The sequence below is a fragment of the Plutella xylostella genome, chromosome 9 (assembly GCF_932276165.1).
Source record: "Plutella xylostella chromosome 9, ilPluXylo3.1, whole genome shotgun sequence".
In the NCBI taxonomy this organism is placed as follows: domain Eukaryota; kingdom Metazoa; phylum Arthropoda; class Insecta; order Lepidoptera; family Plutellidae; genus Plutella; species Plutella xylostella.
In genome coordinates this window covers 2,961,216-2,977,655 of record NC_063989.1, presented here as the reverse complement: position 1 = coordinate 2,977,655, position 16,440 = coordinate 2,961,216, and the positions used below count along the sequence as shown (strand labels likewise).

Genomic DNA, 16,440 nt, shown 5'->3' with positions numbered 1-16,440 from the left:
AGATTGTCTGTAGCATGTCATAAATTGTTTTCGAATAACACGTGCTGTTTTAAAGTTATGTCGCCTGATATTTCAAAAATGGGGATGGGTACAAAAGTAACAGCTCGCGGCAGGACAAAAGTAACGAATTACTTACGTAAGTTTGCCATGTCACATTATAAATTTTTATTTTTTGTTGTTTTGATTAGATATTTGTGTCATAATATTGTATATAATGGCACAAATAAAACAACTTCTTATCAAATAGTCAGTTTAAATGATGGATCTCATTTACAGTTTATATTAAGAAGTTTTTTTAGTTTTGTCAATAAGTCATAAGTTTTTTTTAATTTCGATAGTTTTTTAAGAAGTTTTCTTAACTAAATAATTTCCTTTTTTTTTTTGTTCTTTCTTTTGAATCGTATTTATAACATTGGGCAGAATTTATGGGTTGTTACTTTCGACCCATGCCTTGTTACTTTCGTCCTGACCATGGGGTCGAAAGTAACGATTTCCCTTTTTTTTTTGAGGCTTTAGAAATGCTAAAATTCGAGATGTATTAAGTAAAGTAATAATGCATATTTGTAGACTATATACGAAAGTTTTATGTGACTATATTTATTTTATCGTAAATGTTATTAATTACGAGAAATCAGACAGAATCTACAAACTGTTACTTTTGTCCCCGGTCTCCCCTACTTAACTCTTGAAATCGGTGCAGTAGTTGCGGAGCCTAATCAATACAAATAATCAAATCTATCCTTAAAATACCTGTGTATGTATGGCGGGTCAGATAATGTTGGTTTAACTACACTGCAGTGGGTGAGGCAGTAGTTTACAGGTCTGTCCCGGACAGATGCCGCAAGATCGTAAAGAGGTCTCGCACAGGGGTCATGACTTCCGCAACCTTCAGCTTGGGAGCTGGTTCAATAGGGGCCCGTTTAAGGTTCTTGTTGTGTGCAGCGTAAGAGTCAATTTTCATTTCATTGCATTGCATTGACATAGATAAGGGTGCCCGTATGTAAAGTATATTTTTAATTAGTGTGCTTACATAAGTACATTCAAAACACAATTTTTTAAATCGTGTCGATTCCATTTAGTGATATAAGTAGTGACAAAAAAACTTAGACGAATTAGAAAAAAAAACTACCTACTACTCATTGATGATATCATCATGCCTACTCGTAGTCTAACATCCGGATATTGTCTGCATACCAAGTTGTTAGCTAGGTTATATAGCTATCGCCCTGAGTAATCTATTAACATATAAGACAAAATTGGTTTACACAACATAACTGTTTTTTTATATAAATTCACGAGAAATGTGCAGCCGCTGTCGAAGACACGTCGCACCTGAAAACCATGTAGGTACTTATAGAAAAAAACAAAGAAATTAAAATGAAAATTCCATATATTCACCTTTCAGGATTGATAGCGGAAATTAAAACTGAAACCTCTAATAGTGTGCACGGTGCAGAGAGCTCAAACATGTCAGTAAGTACTAAGTACCGATAGGTATAACTACGTAATAACCACAGAAATAAGTATATTACTTAATGTTTGTTCTGAACATTAGCATTAGGAAGCCACACTAGACTAATACTAACAACGGGAAAATATTGATCATAAGTATTTACCATTAGCAAAAAAAGTTCAAACATTTAAAAGAGGCTATTACATCTTTGACACAAAATATCAAAAGTTCGCAAAACAAGTTCCGCCACTACGGAAAAGCGATCGAAGAAAATACCAATGTCGCGTGACGTCGCGACGATTTGATTCAAAACAAAACATTTTAAAAATAAATCGCTTCATAATAAGCTTGAGTGGGGACAGTTAGGGACAGCTGACGTGGCCGCGTGCCAACTGACCGGCGAGCACCAGCACTCCACTAGACCTGCAGCAACAGATGCTAGGAAAAAAAACCAACTCATTCTGAACTTTCAAACTAACCCTGCGAGCCAGAAAGCTTATTTTTCCGCGTCGCGAAAATGGATTGAAACCGGCGCTCGGCACCGGAAAATAAACCTTACTTCGACTTCTCGCGGATCACATTCGACTGCTTCGACAGAGTCCGTTGACATCGGCTTAGATAGATATGACACAAAAAAAAACACCAACGAGCTCTTTCTTTTCAGGACGTCACAGCTTGGGCGGCGGTTCAACTTCTACATCGCTGTAGTTGGCTCAGCAATTTTCTTTATTAGATTCCGGAGATTGTTCGGTTATTGACTGGCTCTCGTGTTTTTATTCTAGCCCATTGAGAGCTTGCGGAGAAATACGAGCGGCATTTGCAAGCAAATGTTATTTTTCTATATCCGTTCTTCGTATTCGAGGGGATTCAATTAGTGATGGTTTAAGGACGTGGGTGAAATGACCGTCCGCACAACAATGGGAAGCGTCGCGCAGCGGAATTAATGGAAATCCATTACGCGAGCGATGTGTTTGGAAAACACAATAGTCCGATGCCGCTCAACATCTGACAAATGCTCCAAATTAGAGCGCCGGCTATTTGATTCTTTTTTCTTGTTTCATTTAGGTACCTACGTCATGTACCTGATTGAGTAATGTGTCAAAAATGATCATGCATTTTTGACTAACAATTCAGTCAATTAACTAATTTGTTAAGTGATAAAGTCATTTAGAGAAAATGATTAAAGTAATTAAATACCTACCTAATACCAGGCCTACGACAATACACAAGCTAAAATATATACTGCAGTTCCACTTAAAACTCATTGACACATTCCGAAGCGTGCAAACTATGGCAAACCCTATCAGCTGGAAGTGACAGCCACAAACAGCTAGCAGCTAATGGCTGAGATCTGGCGTGTGTCGGCGCGCGGAGGGCACAAGTGTTTATAATCGATAGGGGCGCCTCCCTCTCTGACCTATTTTCGTGGATTAGGAACGCGGCCGCTTTCCCACGTTCCCACTGGCGGAATTCCCCCACAGAGTAGACGCAGAGAGAGGGCCTAATGTTCTTATTTCAAAATAACCATCATCGCCAATTTACCTCACAATCACGCCTGGTGAATTTTTCACGTGATTCGTTTTTGTTTTTCCGTTTTAATTTGACTCAGCTCAAGAGGGCTTTTACGCGATCATTACTACCGGGGTTGGAGTGTTTGACGAAGCATCTGTTTGAATAGGATAGATAAACGTTACAACCAACCCCGTAAATGCTTTACAGGCTAAGTTGGACGTTGAGTTGGATGTAAACTCGGAAATTAGGTCAGTTACCTAGTTCAAACAGCGTTGATAGTGAAAGCCTTTGATGGTGAGGAGTAAATACCTACGTCATAAATGTGCTATTCAATTTCTGGTCAGTAGTTCGGAGCCGGCTGTTATTGACTGTATCGGATTTTCTACCATGTACTGCATAGGTACATAATTATGTTACTACTGATTATCTTACTTTATGTAAGTATTATGACGATGAATTTGAATGTACAACAGCAGCAAAAAATAACCTATAATCTTTCCCTTTACTAGTCCGAGGAGTCTAAGGCGGACATCAGGCTCTACCATCCTTCTCGCTCATAGCCAGCAAGTTGAGCTGGGACCACGAGTTTCCTGACTCTCGACCCGCACTGAGAATGGATTGACATTTTCAGACAATAACCATATAATAAGACACATGCCAAAAGGCCTGAATCTCATGGCGGTATTTGTTATGCCATAGACGATGTTTCGGTGAATGCTGCAGTGTAAAGTGACTTTAATCGGGCTGGCTACTAAATTTACCATGGCCACAAAACCAAGGGTAGTTTTTGTGTTTGCCACCGATACAATAAGAAAGCAAGTAAATTAGATTTTAATTTTTACATATTCATGTCTTGGTACAGTGGCTGAAAAACTGCATCGGTAATTTCGGTGGTAATTTTAAGTACCTAACTGCAAGCGTTGAGTTGATAATATCGTCACCGCGCCAAAACACAACCAAAATGAGGTGCCAACACTAAATATGACATCTGGCGTTTAGGTAAGCAATGTGAAGCGAAATAATAATTTAATTACGAAGTCACGATGAAAAACCCGACGAAAAGTATTTGTCTGTGAAACGGAATTTTATTCAGAAATGTCAATTTTCATTTTCTATATATGGTTATTTTGGTGGATCCAACGCAGGTAGGTAATAAATTTACCTGCGTGAAATTAGTATATTATTTTCCTGTTATGTAGAATGCTGAACCGATTTTCGATTTGATTTTTGGATCACAGGTTATGTTGTTTTCGTTTCAGCCGTTTTGGAGCTACGCTGCCACAGACAAATAACTTCGACTATTTACATAATCAAAGGCAAATACATACACACAGATGCACATAATATACACAGACACGTCGTCCGTCAAACTTATAATACCCATTTTTTGTCGGGTCTTAATAATTTCAGCCGCTGTACAGTTCACCATCTCCAATTATCTTAAAGCGATGCAGGTCAGGTGGGGGTGGGAGGGGAGTGCCATTGGATGTGGCATAACTTGTATGAAGTCGACAGCTTGGCAGCGCTATAATAGGACCGAGTAGGGTCACAAATTCATGTTGGTACAGTCAAATACGAAAATACTGATCTGAATTTCTTAAACATCGATGGAAGGTAACGCGTCAGTGATGCTGAAGTGTTAAAGAGGTAAATATATGGGCTTAGTCAAGTATTTAATATTATGGGCTGATGAATGACACGATAGTCTTAAGATATACTTTATATTGGCAACTTAAATAGCAGGCTGTTCGTGGTCTGCTATAACTATATCGTTTACATTCGAAATTGGTTCTTTCTTAAATCTGACATAAGTTGAATGAATCCAAGAGACGAGACAGATACCGCTTGTGCTTGTTGATTGCTAATGTGTCGGTGAACGTTAGTCTACCTAAAAAGTATAATTTATTTAACGACTTTTGCAGCTGACTGTCCGTTGCCGGTATACCTACAGATAGAGACACAGCTTTAAAAAGCCTCTGCCCATCGATTGTGTTCCGGAATGTTTAATGGTCGCGTCGGTTTTGGCTTCAAAAGCCGACCTTTTGCCGGCTATAATTTAACCGGAGTCTGCCGGTATGCACCGGAAAATCTCGCTTTATTTGCCCGAAAATTACCTTCAGGTGGAGCACTTTGTTTTGGAAAATTTCGTCGCCAAATGTAATTTATTTGGCGGTAAATTATTATACCTATAATCATGTTATGGGTCAATTGCCGCACGTACATTTGGAACATTTTTTTTTCGTGTTGTTCTGTTCAAGGCCTATACTGTTTATAAATGCATTGATATATAAACCACTTCATATATTCCCAATCGAATATAATTTATTTATATTTAATAACGACGGTGTATTTATCACTAAACACGTCACACGGCACGTGTTAGCAATTAGTTAAAATTACTTGTCGTATTTCATTAAAATGGACTGCTGTTAATTATTTACTTAATATATCAGCTATCAGCAATATCAGTATGCTGTATAGCGTCGCAATAGATTACAGTCATCATACCTATGGTTGCTGTTTGCTAGAATAGTCTTATGGATTTGTAAAATTTTTAGGTAACTAACTAGTAAATACATAACTTTTTCTCGTAATAATAGTGAACCGATTTTCATGACATTTTGTAAGTATGCAAGAAGCTGACACCCGGCAGTAACATGGTAATTTATTTGTCCCGAAACACCCACGGATTTTTTGAAAGGTTTTTTAAGCAAAGCTAGCTGGCAATAGATGGTCCTTTATAATTTAGAGACTACTTGGAACTGTGTTATTCTGACGAAAACAAAAACCGAAAGGTTATTTTCTAAATTTAAATTTGATGTTATAATACAAGGATTATTTATAAAAAAAATGCTTCCCTAGACTCTTGACTTGCGTGTGAGTTGTACCCCTGGGAAGTTGAGTCATGGCAACATAATATCCTAACAATTATGGAGTAGGTGCTTGTGAGTTTTTAACATTAAATTGCTTTAGTTAGGAATTAAAAAATTATAATTATTAAACAAGCCACTTTAATATAATAATTTATAAAAATTATAACATATTCAGTGTACTTAACGGAATTCAATAATTGAAATTAAATTTACAGTTTTTTCGCGCGACTTTCGCTTCGCCTCCAAAGAATTTCCCGTGGAAAATCCTGGGATCAACAGTAGCCTACAGAAATTGAGGTAAAATTTAATATTATCGGGTTTCTGTAGTAGTCGTTTCTGAGAGAAACGTTACATTTTTAATATGTGAATGTAAATACTTAGGTAAATTTTATAGACAAATAAATGTATATTTCCTCCTATGATATGATTTCAATAAATCAACTGTACGTGTATCAATTACGCTCCATACGTATTATTTAATTGCATTAATCAATGTTCTGAGATCATACATGTGATGATCACCAAGAGAGTCGAGTCACGACACAACACGTCACCGCCAACAGGTGAAGAAACCCAAAATAACAAAGTGGGTGGACTCAGCATCAGCTATTTTATAGTAACACTCATAACTTTAGTAGTGTTAAACAGCAGCCGGCTTTATTGGTATCTATTAGAGAGGTAATAGAGAAAATTTGAAAAGTATAAAAACTTCATATAAAACACACTAAGTAGCGACTATAATAACAGTGTAGGCTGACTTGTTAACATTATTTTCATTGTGAAAGAGTAAAACAGACAGTTTAAGGAATGAATCTGAAAGAGTTACTGTAGAAATACTTATAATGATAAATTACGAGCCATTTTCAGTGGCATTAAATTCTTTCGGTGAAAAAGTATGGTTAGTATCGCTGGATAGCGTATCGTTATTGTTATTGATCTTTCAAACATACGATACCTACGCTAAAATATCAGCCACATTCAGTAAACCGTGTCAGCCTGTAATATGAAAGAAACAAACACCTGAACAAAAAGTTGATCAATTGTTTGAAAACGGCTTAGAATTCAACCGCATTTCAAATTCAACGTTGGAACAGGGAACGGCGCCATCCGTTCAGAAATAGATGTAGCAGGAACAAGACCCAGTTTCAAAAGGTCAAAGCGACCGTACAGGCGGGCTTATCCAAATACGGCACTTATATAAATATTTCTACCAATACCTATTGCAGACGGGGGCTGCCTATATCGACGTCTATCTTGAGATCTAGTTCACTTGGAACTTTAATATGTCGAAATGTGAGACGCTATTCTGGACGCGAACAAGTTTCCGAACAGTAATGGAGCTCTCATGTCAGGACGTCAGGTTGTAGGTCAACAGAAGTTGGAACCTACGTCATTGGTAAATTTAAGTGACCTGGACCCGACACAGTTTATTTAGAGTACCTATTATTAGTTAAAAGTGACATCTAGGGCCGAGATGTTTTAGGGTGCTTTTCCACTAGAAATTTGCTACGCTACGTTGCTTTAGGTGCGTGTGATATCTACCAATCTTATTCATTCATTCACCCGTAACATAATGAACATCCCTAATAATATGATGTGTAACAATTAGAAATCATTGTCTGACACAACCTAGTCATCTTGCAAATATTTACTTTTTTACTATAGTTACTATAGCTAATTTTACTACTCATAGTCAGAAGTACATAGTAATAAATATAAATATGTGGGGACATCTCACACACGGCCATCCGACCCCAAGCTAGGCAGAACCTGTGTTATGGGTGTCGGACAGCTGATATAATATCTACACAAATACATAGATAGATAGTTACTAAATATAAATATCAACACCCAAGACCCGAGTACAAATATCTGTCTTTAAACAAATATCTGCCCCAGCCGGGAATCGAACCTGGGACCATCGGCTCAGTAGTCAGGTCACTAACCACTACGCCATTCGGTCGTCAAATAGTACCTACATAATGTATAAGTAGGTATATGTAGCTATGTGTTTCCATTTGTTTCAGCTGCAAACAGCTGTAACTAACTGTCTGGACATGTTGGCCGCAGCCCCGGGGGGCACGTGGGGCACGGAGCAGGGGGCACGTGCGACACGCGAGCCACGGAGCAAACAAACATAGCTTCCACATTTCATTAAATTATGATTCGCTTAATAATTCCTAAGATTCAGGTGAACGTCATGGGGCTGCGTAAAAATAAGTGTTTATGCGCAAAGAAATGTGCTAAACTAATAAAGATTTGTATTTGTTAAGAAAAGGCAATTTCAAATTATATATTAGCCAATCTTTGACCGTTTACTGTTAAGGTACTTATATTGTTGTGTTCATGAAAAATAAGTTTATTTTACCTATTTGTATGAAAACGGGTCAATCTTATCATTTGTAAGCTACTTATCTGCAGTGAAATAAATAGGTAAGTCCAGGAAAAACTATTCTACTTAAACGTGAAAAAAATATTCGAAGAAATTTCATCAGAGGGATCCATTATTCAGGGTTACTAAGTATTATTATACTCTTAAGAATTTACTTGGTAGCGTCTTGTGTGAGGCAATTCTAAATTCCTTCAGAGTGGAGCGAGCTCCGTAGTAACTCGGCAGTAATAATAAAAAGACCGAATCGTAATTTTCCCTTTATTTCCACCACCACTGCACAGCGTAGTCACTGCATGTATCTGTACAGTGGATTGGAATTTTAATGATATTTTTGTATCTACTCTAAACATAAATAATAACAACCTATTATTTATGAATTTTACCTTCTATTTCACACAAATAGGATTTAAATGTAAGAAAGGCGGTGCATGTTAAAAGCATTTCCTACCAGCCAACTTACAGGAAGTACCTACAGGGAATCTAGTAAAAATATTAAGTATGTATAAATGTATATAGATAGGTACTCAACTAGATGACTTTTGGTACTGTTTATTTTTGCGTTTACTGAAATTGTTAAAGTTCCAAATATTACGCACTTGAGTTGTGGTAGTTTTGCTTCTGGTGTTACTCGAGTAAATATGTATTATTTAAGTATAGATAATTGCTGAGGTATAAAGAGGACTTCCTCTGATTGTGACTAGCACAGGCTATAGCACCGCGATGAGACTAACTTATTATTAGATACAAAATAAATAATAAATTAGCAACAGGCCACGGGAAGGCTGCGGAAAGTGCGGAAACTCTTCTCATAAAATAACTCAATGTACTTACTTATTTTATTATTTTTCCATCCCTCGACTTTTCTCTTGTGTTTGTGTATTGTATACTTTAGAGATTTGGCAATGCATGTGATTGTATTCAAAATTAGAACTTTTGTTCTGCGTTGAATTCTTTTTTAAGGAAATATAAGACATACATTTTTTGTAAACGTGATAGTGTATATTGTAGGTTTACACTGTAGGATGAAGATATTAGTATTGTTTATAAAATTGTGGTAGGTATATTTATAATAATTGGGATAAGTATAAACCGTTCCACGACCGAGCTTGTATCTCTGACTTAAACATAATTTTTAAGTATAATGACTATTACAATACATTGTTTTTATCTCACATAACCTTATCAAATTATAAAATAGCAGGTTAGACTGCCTGAAAAAGTGAAGTGGCATTGGCAGTCTGAAAGTTTTGGGAAAAAAACATACATAAGTACAGACGTATTCAGAACCTCCTCCTTTTTTGAAGTCGGTTAAAAATACTGCTCACATTTTCTTGAAACAAAGAGTAAACACGGGCAATAAAGCTACACGTTTTGTTCCCATTCTTTTCAGTTTAAACATGATGAATAAAACATGCCGAGAGTCGCACTCACCCCGAGTGCTCTAGCCACAAGTAAATACTAAGAATAAGTACTACCTGTAGAATATAATATGTGAATTGTCTGTGCAAATATCACTGAACTCAACAAATATAATAGGTAAGTAAGTAGCAATCATAATATACGAGACTACTCGAGGTGTCCGTTTAGTCGTGGCTAAAAAAATTACTTCTGTAGATTAGATAGTGTTAATTAATAAATAATTGATTTGGTCTTGGGTTTCAGCAGATACAAGCTACATTTATGTTAGTTTTTTAAAACCGAAATGCAATAATACCTGAGTATTTTTTACTTTAAATGGCCAATTTCATATTTTAGTCTTATTAAAACAGAAGTTATTCATTATTTTTAATGATTGAAACAAGTATACATATAAGAAAACCTAGAAACAAAAATAAACTTTCAAATAAAAGCTGCAATAATAACACACAGATACACTCGTCAAAATTTTATGAACAATACCACTCTTTTCAATGCGGCTAAAGTTTACTGGTTTACTGTCATGAAGTCATAGCAACGTAACGACTCTCGACAAACAAGTTCGCACTAAAGATATTGGAGAGCTAACCTATTTTCAGGGGACACATTTTTCACGAGCGAGACAGACAACCTGGCGCCCTCATTTCGTGACCTTTATATATGTTTTGTATGTACGTATGTGCAAAATAAGTTTTAATTGCAGTAAGTACGAGTCTTTTCATCAATTTCGTTTATCTCATTTGAGATACAGTAGGTATACCTAGTTTGGAATTTTATAATATTGGTATGTTTCAGTACATGTCTTATTTTGTAACTCATCTGTGTGTGTACCTAATCGACAATAATAAATAGCACCAACAGGCAAATAAAAAGCGTAATAATATTTCCATATTGCAATACAAACTAAAACATAACTACGAAAGTAATAATAATGCATCCGTCTTCCCGTTTCTTTATATAATTTCACGATATTTAAGATTTTTTTTATCATTATATTTATCTATCTCTGTTTAAAAACGGATGGTAGGAAGTCACAAATTCACCATCAATGATTTTCAAATATAAAATTAAATAGCTAGTAGCATACTTAGCATAATAATAATTATGTCAAGAGCAATTCGTCAGCTAAGTGTTCCATGAGTCGATAAAAACAGCCGCGGTTTTATCACCGCGCGGGCGATTCATCCCGGATTTTACCGACGTTTTATTTTATCGACTCTTCGCCATTGAAATTAGTTAGATTCTGTTAAAACGCTCGTAAACCGGTGATTAAACTCGTATCGCAAATGTGGTGTTTTATATTGACTATTCAAGTGGGAAGTGTTTAGTTCTGGCAAAGCTTTAGATTGGTAGAACCGATATTTAACCTGTTATTGGATTTACGTTATCTTTTAAGTATAAATTAGTACAGATACACAATAATAATACATGTAGGTAGGTATTCTATTGAACTGTTTAGTTCTAAATTAATCATAAAAGGCGTAATAACGACTCCGTAACGATAACGAGTTGAAAGCTGAAAATAGCCCAGTATGTCGGGTACATTCACCTGCCTTCGGGAAAGCCACTAATTAAATTCCACCCTCATACTGTATTTAACATCGAGCAGCCTGAAGACTCAAGTCGAAGCTGAAAGATATTTAAATGCAGCGCGAATCGTCAAAGAGAAAAATGTACTTTAGTATCTAAGCCCAAAGATAGGGATTAGATTGACATCTGCCTGAGCCGACGCGGAGCCACTTTTGCACGTCTCTCCCTTTTGTAGGTTTTGCACTCCAAGTGACGTGACTTGGCGAAACTAGCCCTTATTGACCTCAGGCAAATGAGAGCATCTATTATTTTGAAGCCTTTTTCAGCATTTCTGTGAAGCTACGTAGCGGAGGTTTCGAATTTTAATGGGGCACACAGGATTTTTTTCAGTCTCTGAGGTGCGCCGATTCGATTTTGGAACTGATAAGCCCCGTTCGTAGATCAAAGATCAAACGTCAAAGTGTTTTTTAGAATCATGAATCATGTAAATATAAATAATAATATTCGTCAATTAACATAACTTCCTACTTATATTTATAATTTAATCACTAATGCGCTTATTAATTTACTAATGCTATAGAATTCTAAATTAGGTACATTAAAAAAACTTTCAGATTACTAAGCAAGCACCGTAAAAATCTTCGTCTATGCACGCTAAACACTACAGTAATGCAGGACCTGAAGGGATCTGAAAAGGGTTGTCGCATTACATTTTAAAAGGAAGCGTTCACGCTCTTGACTCTTGAACTAAAGCACGGAACAAGCATGAGGCGCCACGTCGATAGCGCCTGCAACTGGGTCACGGTCCCACCACGTGCCTGAAGCCACAAGGGGCACAACAATACTAAGCCTATTTAACCAATTACAGCCTGAACTAGATCCTGCACCCACATTCTTCACTGAAGCCTGTGATTCAGTTAACTGTGCGGCGGAAAATAGCTTAGTAGGGATTTTAAGGTTGTTATGAAACGTGCGATTATGTTAAGTTTAGCTCAAAAGTGTAGCTGACGTGTGGCATAAACATCTAAATAACATAATGTAATCGATCTAATTGAACAGCTAAGGTGGTAAACAATCCAGGGGCAGGTAGCTAAATAAGTCTAAGTACCGTCAAACTTTTACAAATGAAAACTATATCCATCTTTGTTTCTCATAAGAATGAACCCGTTGTGTGAAAGGAATGCGACACTCATTAGAATTTCATCAGGGTAAACTACGGCGAAAGCATTAGTTAGATAAGGAATGACGTCACGACAAGCCGAGCTACCCTGCCTCGTTGCCGATACTTTCCATTTGGGAATTGGCTGCTAAATTATGAGGACACTAACGATATCATGATTGCAATCTATCGAGTTTGCAGAGGTTCGATGAAAGTTCTATTTGGAGAGTGAAAGGGGTGTGTTGACAGCAGCGTGGTGGGGTGGAGGGTGAGGTACTGACCAGGATGCGGCCGGTGGTGGTCTGCCCGGAGATGAGCTCGCCGGCCCAGTCCTTGGCCTCCGTCATGAAGGTCCCCTCGAACTCCTGCTTCCCCTGGCGCGCCGCCTTCTGCTCCTTCTGCTTGGGGTCGTTCGGCGACAGCTCCGGCTCCTTGCGGCAGCAGATGAACGCACAGATGCGCCATACCACCACGATGGCGAGCCCCGCCAGGAACGTGAATATCGACGAGAGGAGAAAGCACCACCATTTTCGGACACTGAGGCAGTCATCTTCAGGGATGATCGACGGGGTAGTCGCCTCTTCCTCGGACGAAGCCATTCCCCGAGGGCGCGAGGCATCCAGTCAAGCGCGCCATGCACGTGTAGCGATGCGCGCGATCGCACGCCAGGGCAGCGCGCGACTGACGCGCCGCCGCGCCCGCCGCCGCGCCCCGCGCCGGTCGATGCCGCGCGATCGATGCGTACCCTGCGCCCTACCGCGCCGGCACGCGGCCCGCGCGCCCAGCGCCCGCCCGGCCGCGCCCGCCCCGAGCCATGCCGCCTCACTCTCCGTGCACCGTGCACCGCTCCGGCCAGACCTCACCAGCAGAGAACTATTGATTGAGCGATACGTACTTCGGAAACAGGCACATAGTTTAATGAAAGTAAAATGAGTGTTCGTGGGAATGCGGATGTTCGAGAAAGGTCAGTGTTGCCCGCCGCCACCGCCGCTTCCCGCTCGCTACGCACTTCGCTCGGGCTACGAGCGCTACGATTGGCCGCCGCTACGCGCCGCACTCGCTACGAACACTGTGTAAAGAGTTTTTTCTTTGTCCTCCTTAGGTGAGGTTTTCGGTAGTCGACAAATACATAATATCTAGGTATACATACGACTGTAGCTTCATATCTACATAAGAAAGGATAGCATATACTTTTGCTTTATGTTATTACTACTACGTGTTCTCGTGAAAGTTACAAGGCTGGGTAAGAAAAAAACTACCAAAAATTTTAAATGGGAAGTCGTAACTTTTTAGGGTTTTATGTAAGTTTTTCCGGAAACGAAATAGGTACTTCTATTCATATAAGTTAATGAGTTCTACTCGTATCATTACTAGATATTGTAAATAAGGTAAATACACAAACTAGCAATTAAAAAGTTCCAGTGAAATAGCACCAAATTAGGTACTCCCTACCTCTGCAATATTGAAGTACATTTATCAAATTTTAAATTACTTATATGACTAAAAAAATTGGGCCAATTGGTGACGGCCTTTTGTGGGTGGAACTATTTCATTGCTGGCCAGTGTAATTGGCTTGATGGATATTTCTGTAAAAATCGTGTTTAAGATATCGCTTTTTTAACGCCTCGAACAAAAAGAGGGCTGTTATAAATTTTACGTTACTTCCGAAATGTAAAGTTTCTGGTCGGTGGATATAGTACACAAGGACGGATTTTATACATTTCCTGTATGTTACTTTATTTGTAGGAAGGCTGTTCTCTTTATTAGCATCTAGTAGCTGCCTTCAGGTTTAACTGAACTCACTTTAACGTAAGAGCAATGATAGGTAAGAGTACATTTTACCTGTCTACATGAATTTCAAGAACTCATTGATCAACATAACGGTCGGTATTTGAACCCGCACCTGCTGTACGTACGTGAGACTAATGAGTAGTGGGCGCGTTACAGGACTGAAAGATCCACCACTGCTCACCTCCTATTGTCAGTATTTATAGGTGTGACTATATAAGTATTTATATTACATCTATGTGACAGCATGTTACAGCTATGGTTTTATAACGTTATAATAAGACTATAGGGCCAATTATCCCCAAGGGGTAGTCACGGGTGACTCGCAAGCGATCCACCCGCTTTTCGTTGTAAATTTGTACTCATGTGATAGGTAACGCCGAAACGTATCGCCGTGTTTTTAAATTATCTCAAATAAATGTCATAATAGATATAGTAATTAAAAACTTGCCTCACGAGTTTGGATTTTTCTGCCACTGATCTGTGTGAATAAAATATTAGGTACATTAAATAATTATAATGTGTAAAATAAAAAGTTGAGGAATGTAAACCTTAAACTGGCTTAGACGACCGAATGGCGTAGTGGTTAGTGACCCTGACTACTGAGCCGATGGTCCCGGGTTCGATTCCCGGCTGGGGCAGATATTTGTTTACACACAGATATTTGTTCTCGGGTCTTGGATGTGCCCGTAAAATGGCAATAGGCCCGCCCCCTATTACATTGGGACTATATAACATAACACTCTGGCGAAAAGTGGGTGCAGCAATGCACCTCTGCCTACCCCGCAAGGGAGTACATTAGTACAAGGCGTGAGTGCGTGTGTGTAAACTGGCTTACTTATTTCCCAACACTCCCAACCCAACAGTATACAGATTGGCTACGAAATTCCCTGACCTCCTTTAGTTTATTAGTTCAGAATCAGAATCACTCCCATTGATATCCATAAAATAAATATTTTTTTATTTATTAACACAAAAATAAGTAAGAAAATGCACTTATTAATATAACTTATCAAGATAAAACTAACTTTTTGATCTACAAAACTGAGACAAAAGACTGAATAACTATGCCAGTTAAACCAGTAGATATTTAAATAAGGCTGTATGACTGGAACCTACATCTATTGACTTTCTTTAACATTTTCCCCGATCCACTTCAAATAAGGAGGGTTTCCATTCTTGATTGGCAATGATATCACTTCGCACACTTCATACGGATGGTTGGAGCGGACATACTCTGTCAGACGGTCAACTTCAGAAGTCCTGGTTTTGATCATAAGGAGAGCCTGGAAATTAGACAAACATGCAGTTTAAAAAAAATAGGTAAGAAATCTTGTCAACAAGCAAATCAAAGATTATAGGTAATGTATGTTTTTTAAAAGTTCTTCTTATTCTTGGTATGTCACAAACACTAAAGCTTGGCAAGGGTGCAACAGATGTATTGTTATAGGGTACACTTGACACATAACTTTGGTGACTTCTTAAGCAAAGCTGACACAGCATTAATTTTTAAAACATTTATTAGTTAAAATTAAAGAAATTTTTCACTGTTTTTTTAGATAGGTATTTATTCTACTCTAAGAACTACAAGATGCTAACAGGCCAATAAGATGCTGACTGCTTACTTCATTGTCTTCATTGATTTCCCCCTTCCACTCGTAGATGGAGGTGACTTGCGGGATGATGTTGACACACGCTGCCAGCTTGTTCTTCACGAGACCGTGACCGAGAGTCTTCCCCACCTCTGCGCTGGGCACCGTTACATATGCTACTGAGTATTTGTCTGAAAATTTGTTTTTAGAGTATTAGTAACCATTTTCCTCAAATGAGTTAATAAGATGTCAAGTTAAGCTGGTCAAGTCTTAAGTTAATTAGTAGTACACAGTCTAGCCAGGAAGTCGTCACATCGCTCATTCCTGAACATTGAGCTATCCGAGGGTGATACTCTATCCTGGTCCTCCCTCATCCAGCCACTAAGACCTGAATTTACTTTTATTCATTATGGCAGTCGTAAAGAATTGTGCTACGTACGAATACTTGCATTTATGCAAGTAAAGCCGTTTGTATTAATATAGTCGCAAGTTTCTAAACTTTCTCCATTGAATGAGTCCCACTCGTGCATATATTTTACTTACCGGCATCAGCAGAACCAGAGGACATGTTTGCGAATTGCGCTGAGATAGAAGAAGGCTTAAATAAACTAAAATACAAGGCTAACACCGATGTCCTTTTCAAACCAATTAACATTTTTGGCTAAAATCGGTAGAACCGTTTGTTTATTTTTTGCATTGCATTGAAATGTCATGTGTCAGTGTCA

At 38.2% G+C, this 16,440-nt stretch overlaps 2 protein-coding genes across 41 annotated transcripts in view; both read right to left on the bottom strand.

Moving 5' to 3' along the window:
* The window catches only part of LOC105388890 (calcium-activated potassium channel slowpoke), a 54,542-nt gene extending 41,109 nt beyond the window's left edge, over nt 1-13,433 (bottom strand). For 12 of the 40 annotated variants that reach the window (XM_038107128.2, XM_038107661.2, XM_038106874.2 and 9 more), the window contains exon 1: nt 12,617-13,430. In XM_038107128.2, the coding sequence (XP_037963056.1) occupies nt 12,617-12,934 (318 nt within the window). In that variant the 5' untranslated portion in view covers nt 12,935-13,430. Of the gene's footprint in view, nt 1-12,616 lie in introns of all 40 variants that reach the window. The other 28 variants (XM_038106235.2, XM_038106938.2, XM_038107715.2 and 25 more) reach the window with 5 other exon arrangements.
* Nucleotides 13,434-15,057: 1,624 nt separating this feature from the next.
* Nucleotides 15,058-16,431, bottom strand: LOC105394115 (protein CutA homolog). Its single transcript, XM_011565955.3, has 3 exons — nt 16,259-16,431; nt 15,749-15,906; nt 15,058-15,409 (listed from the first exon to the last, which is right to left on the bottom strand). Exons 1-3 carry the CDS (start codon nt 16,368-16,370, stop codon nt 15,245-15,247), a joined length of 435 nt encoding a protein of 144 aa, XP_011564257.3. The 5' UTR covers nt 16,371-16,431; the 3' UTR covers nt 15,058-15,244.
* Nucleotides 16,432-16,440: the final 9 nt, after the last annotated feature.

Excerpts from the sequence above, each read along its gene's own strand:
- LOC105394115 (XM_011565955.3), bottom strand. The coding sequence starts at position 16,370 with ATGTTAATTGGTTTGAAAAGGACATCGGTGTTAGCCTTGTATTTTAGT. Across the intron at positions 15,907-16,258 it reads CTCTGGTTCTGCTGATGCCG|ACAAATACTCAGTAGCATAT; the intron begins GTAAGTAAAATA and ends ACAAATTTTCAG. Across the intron at positions 15,410-15,748 it reads AAATCAATGAAGACAATGAA|GCTCTCCTTATGATCAAAAC; the intron begins GTAAGCAGTCAG and ends TCTAATTTCCAG.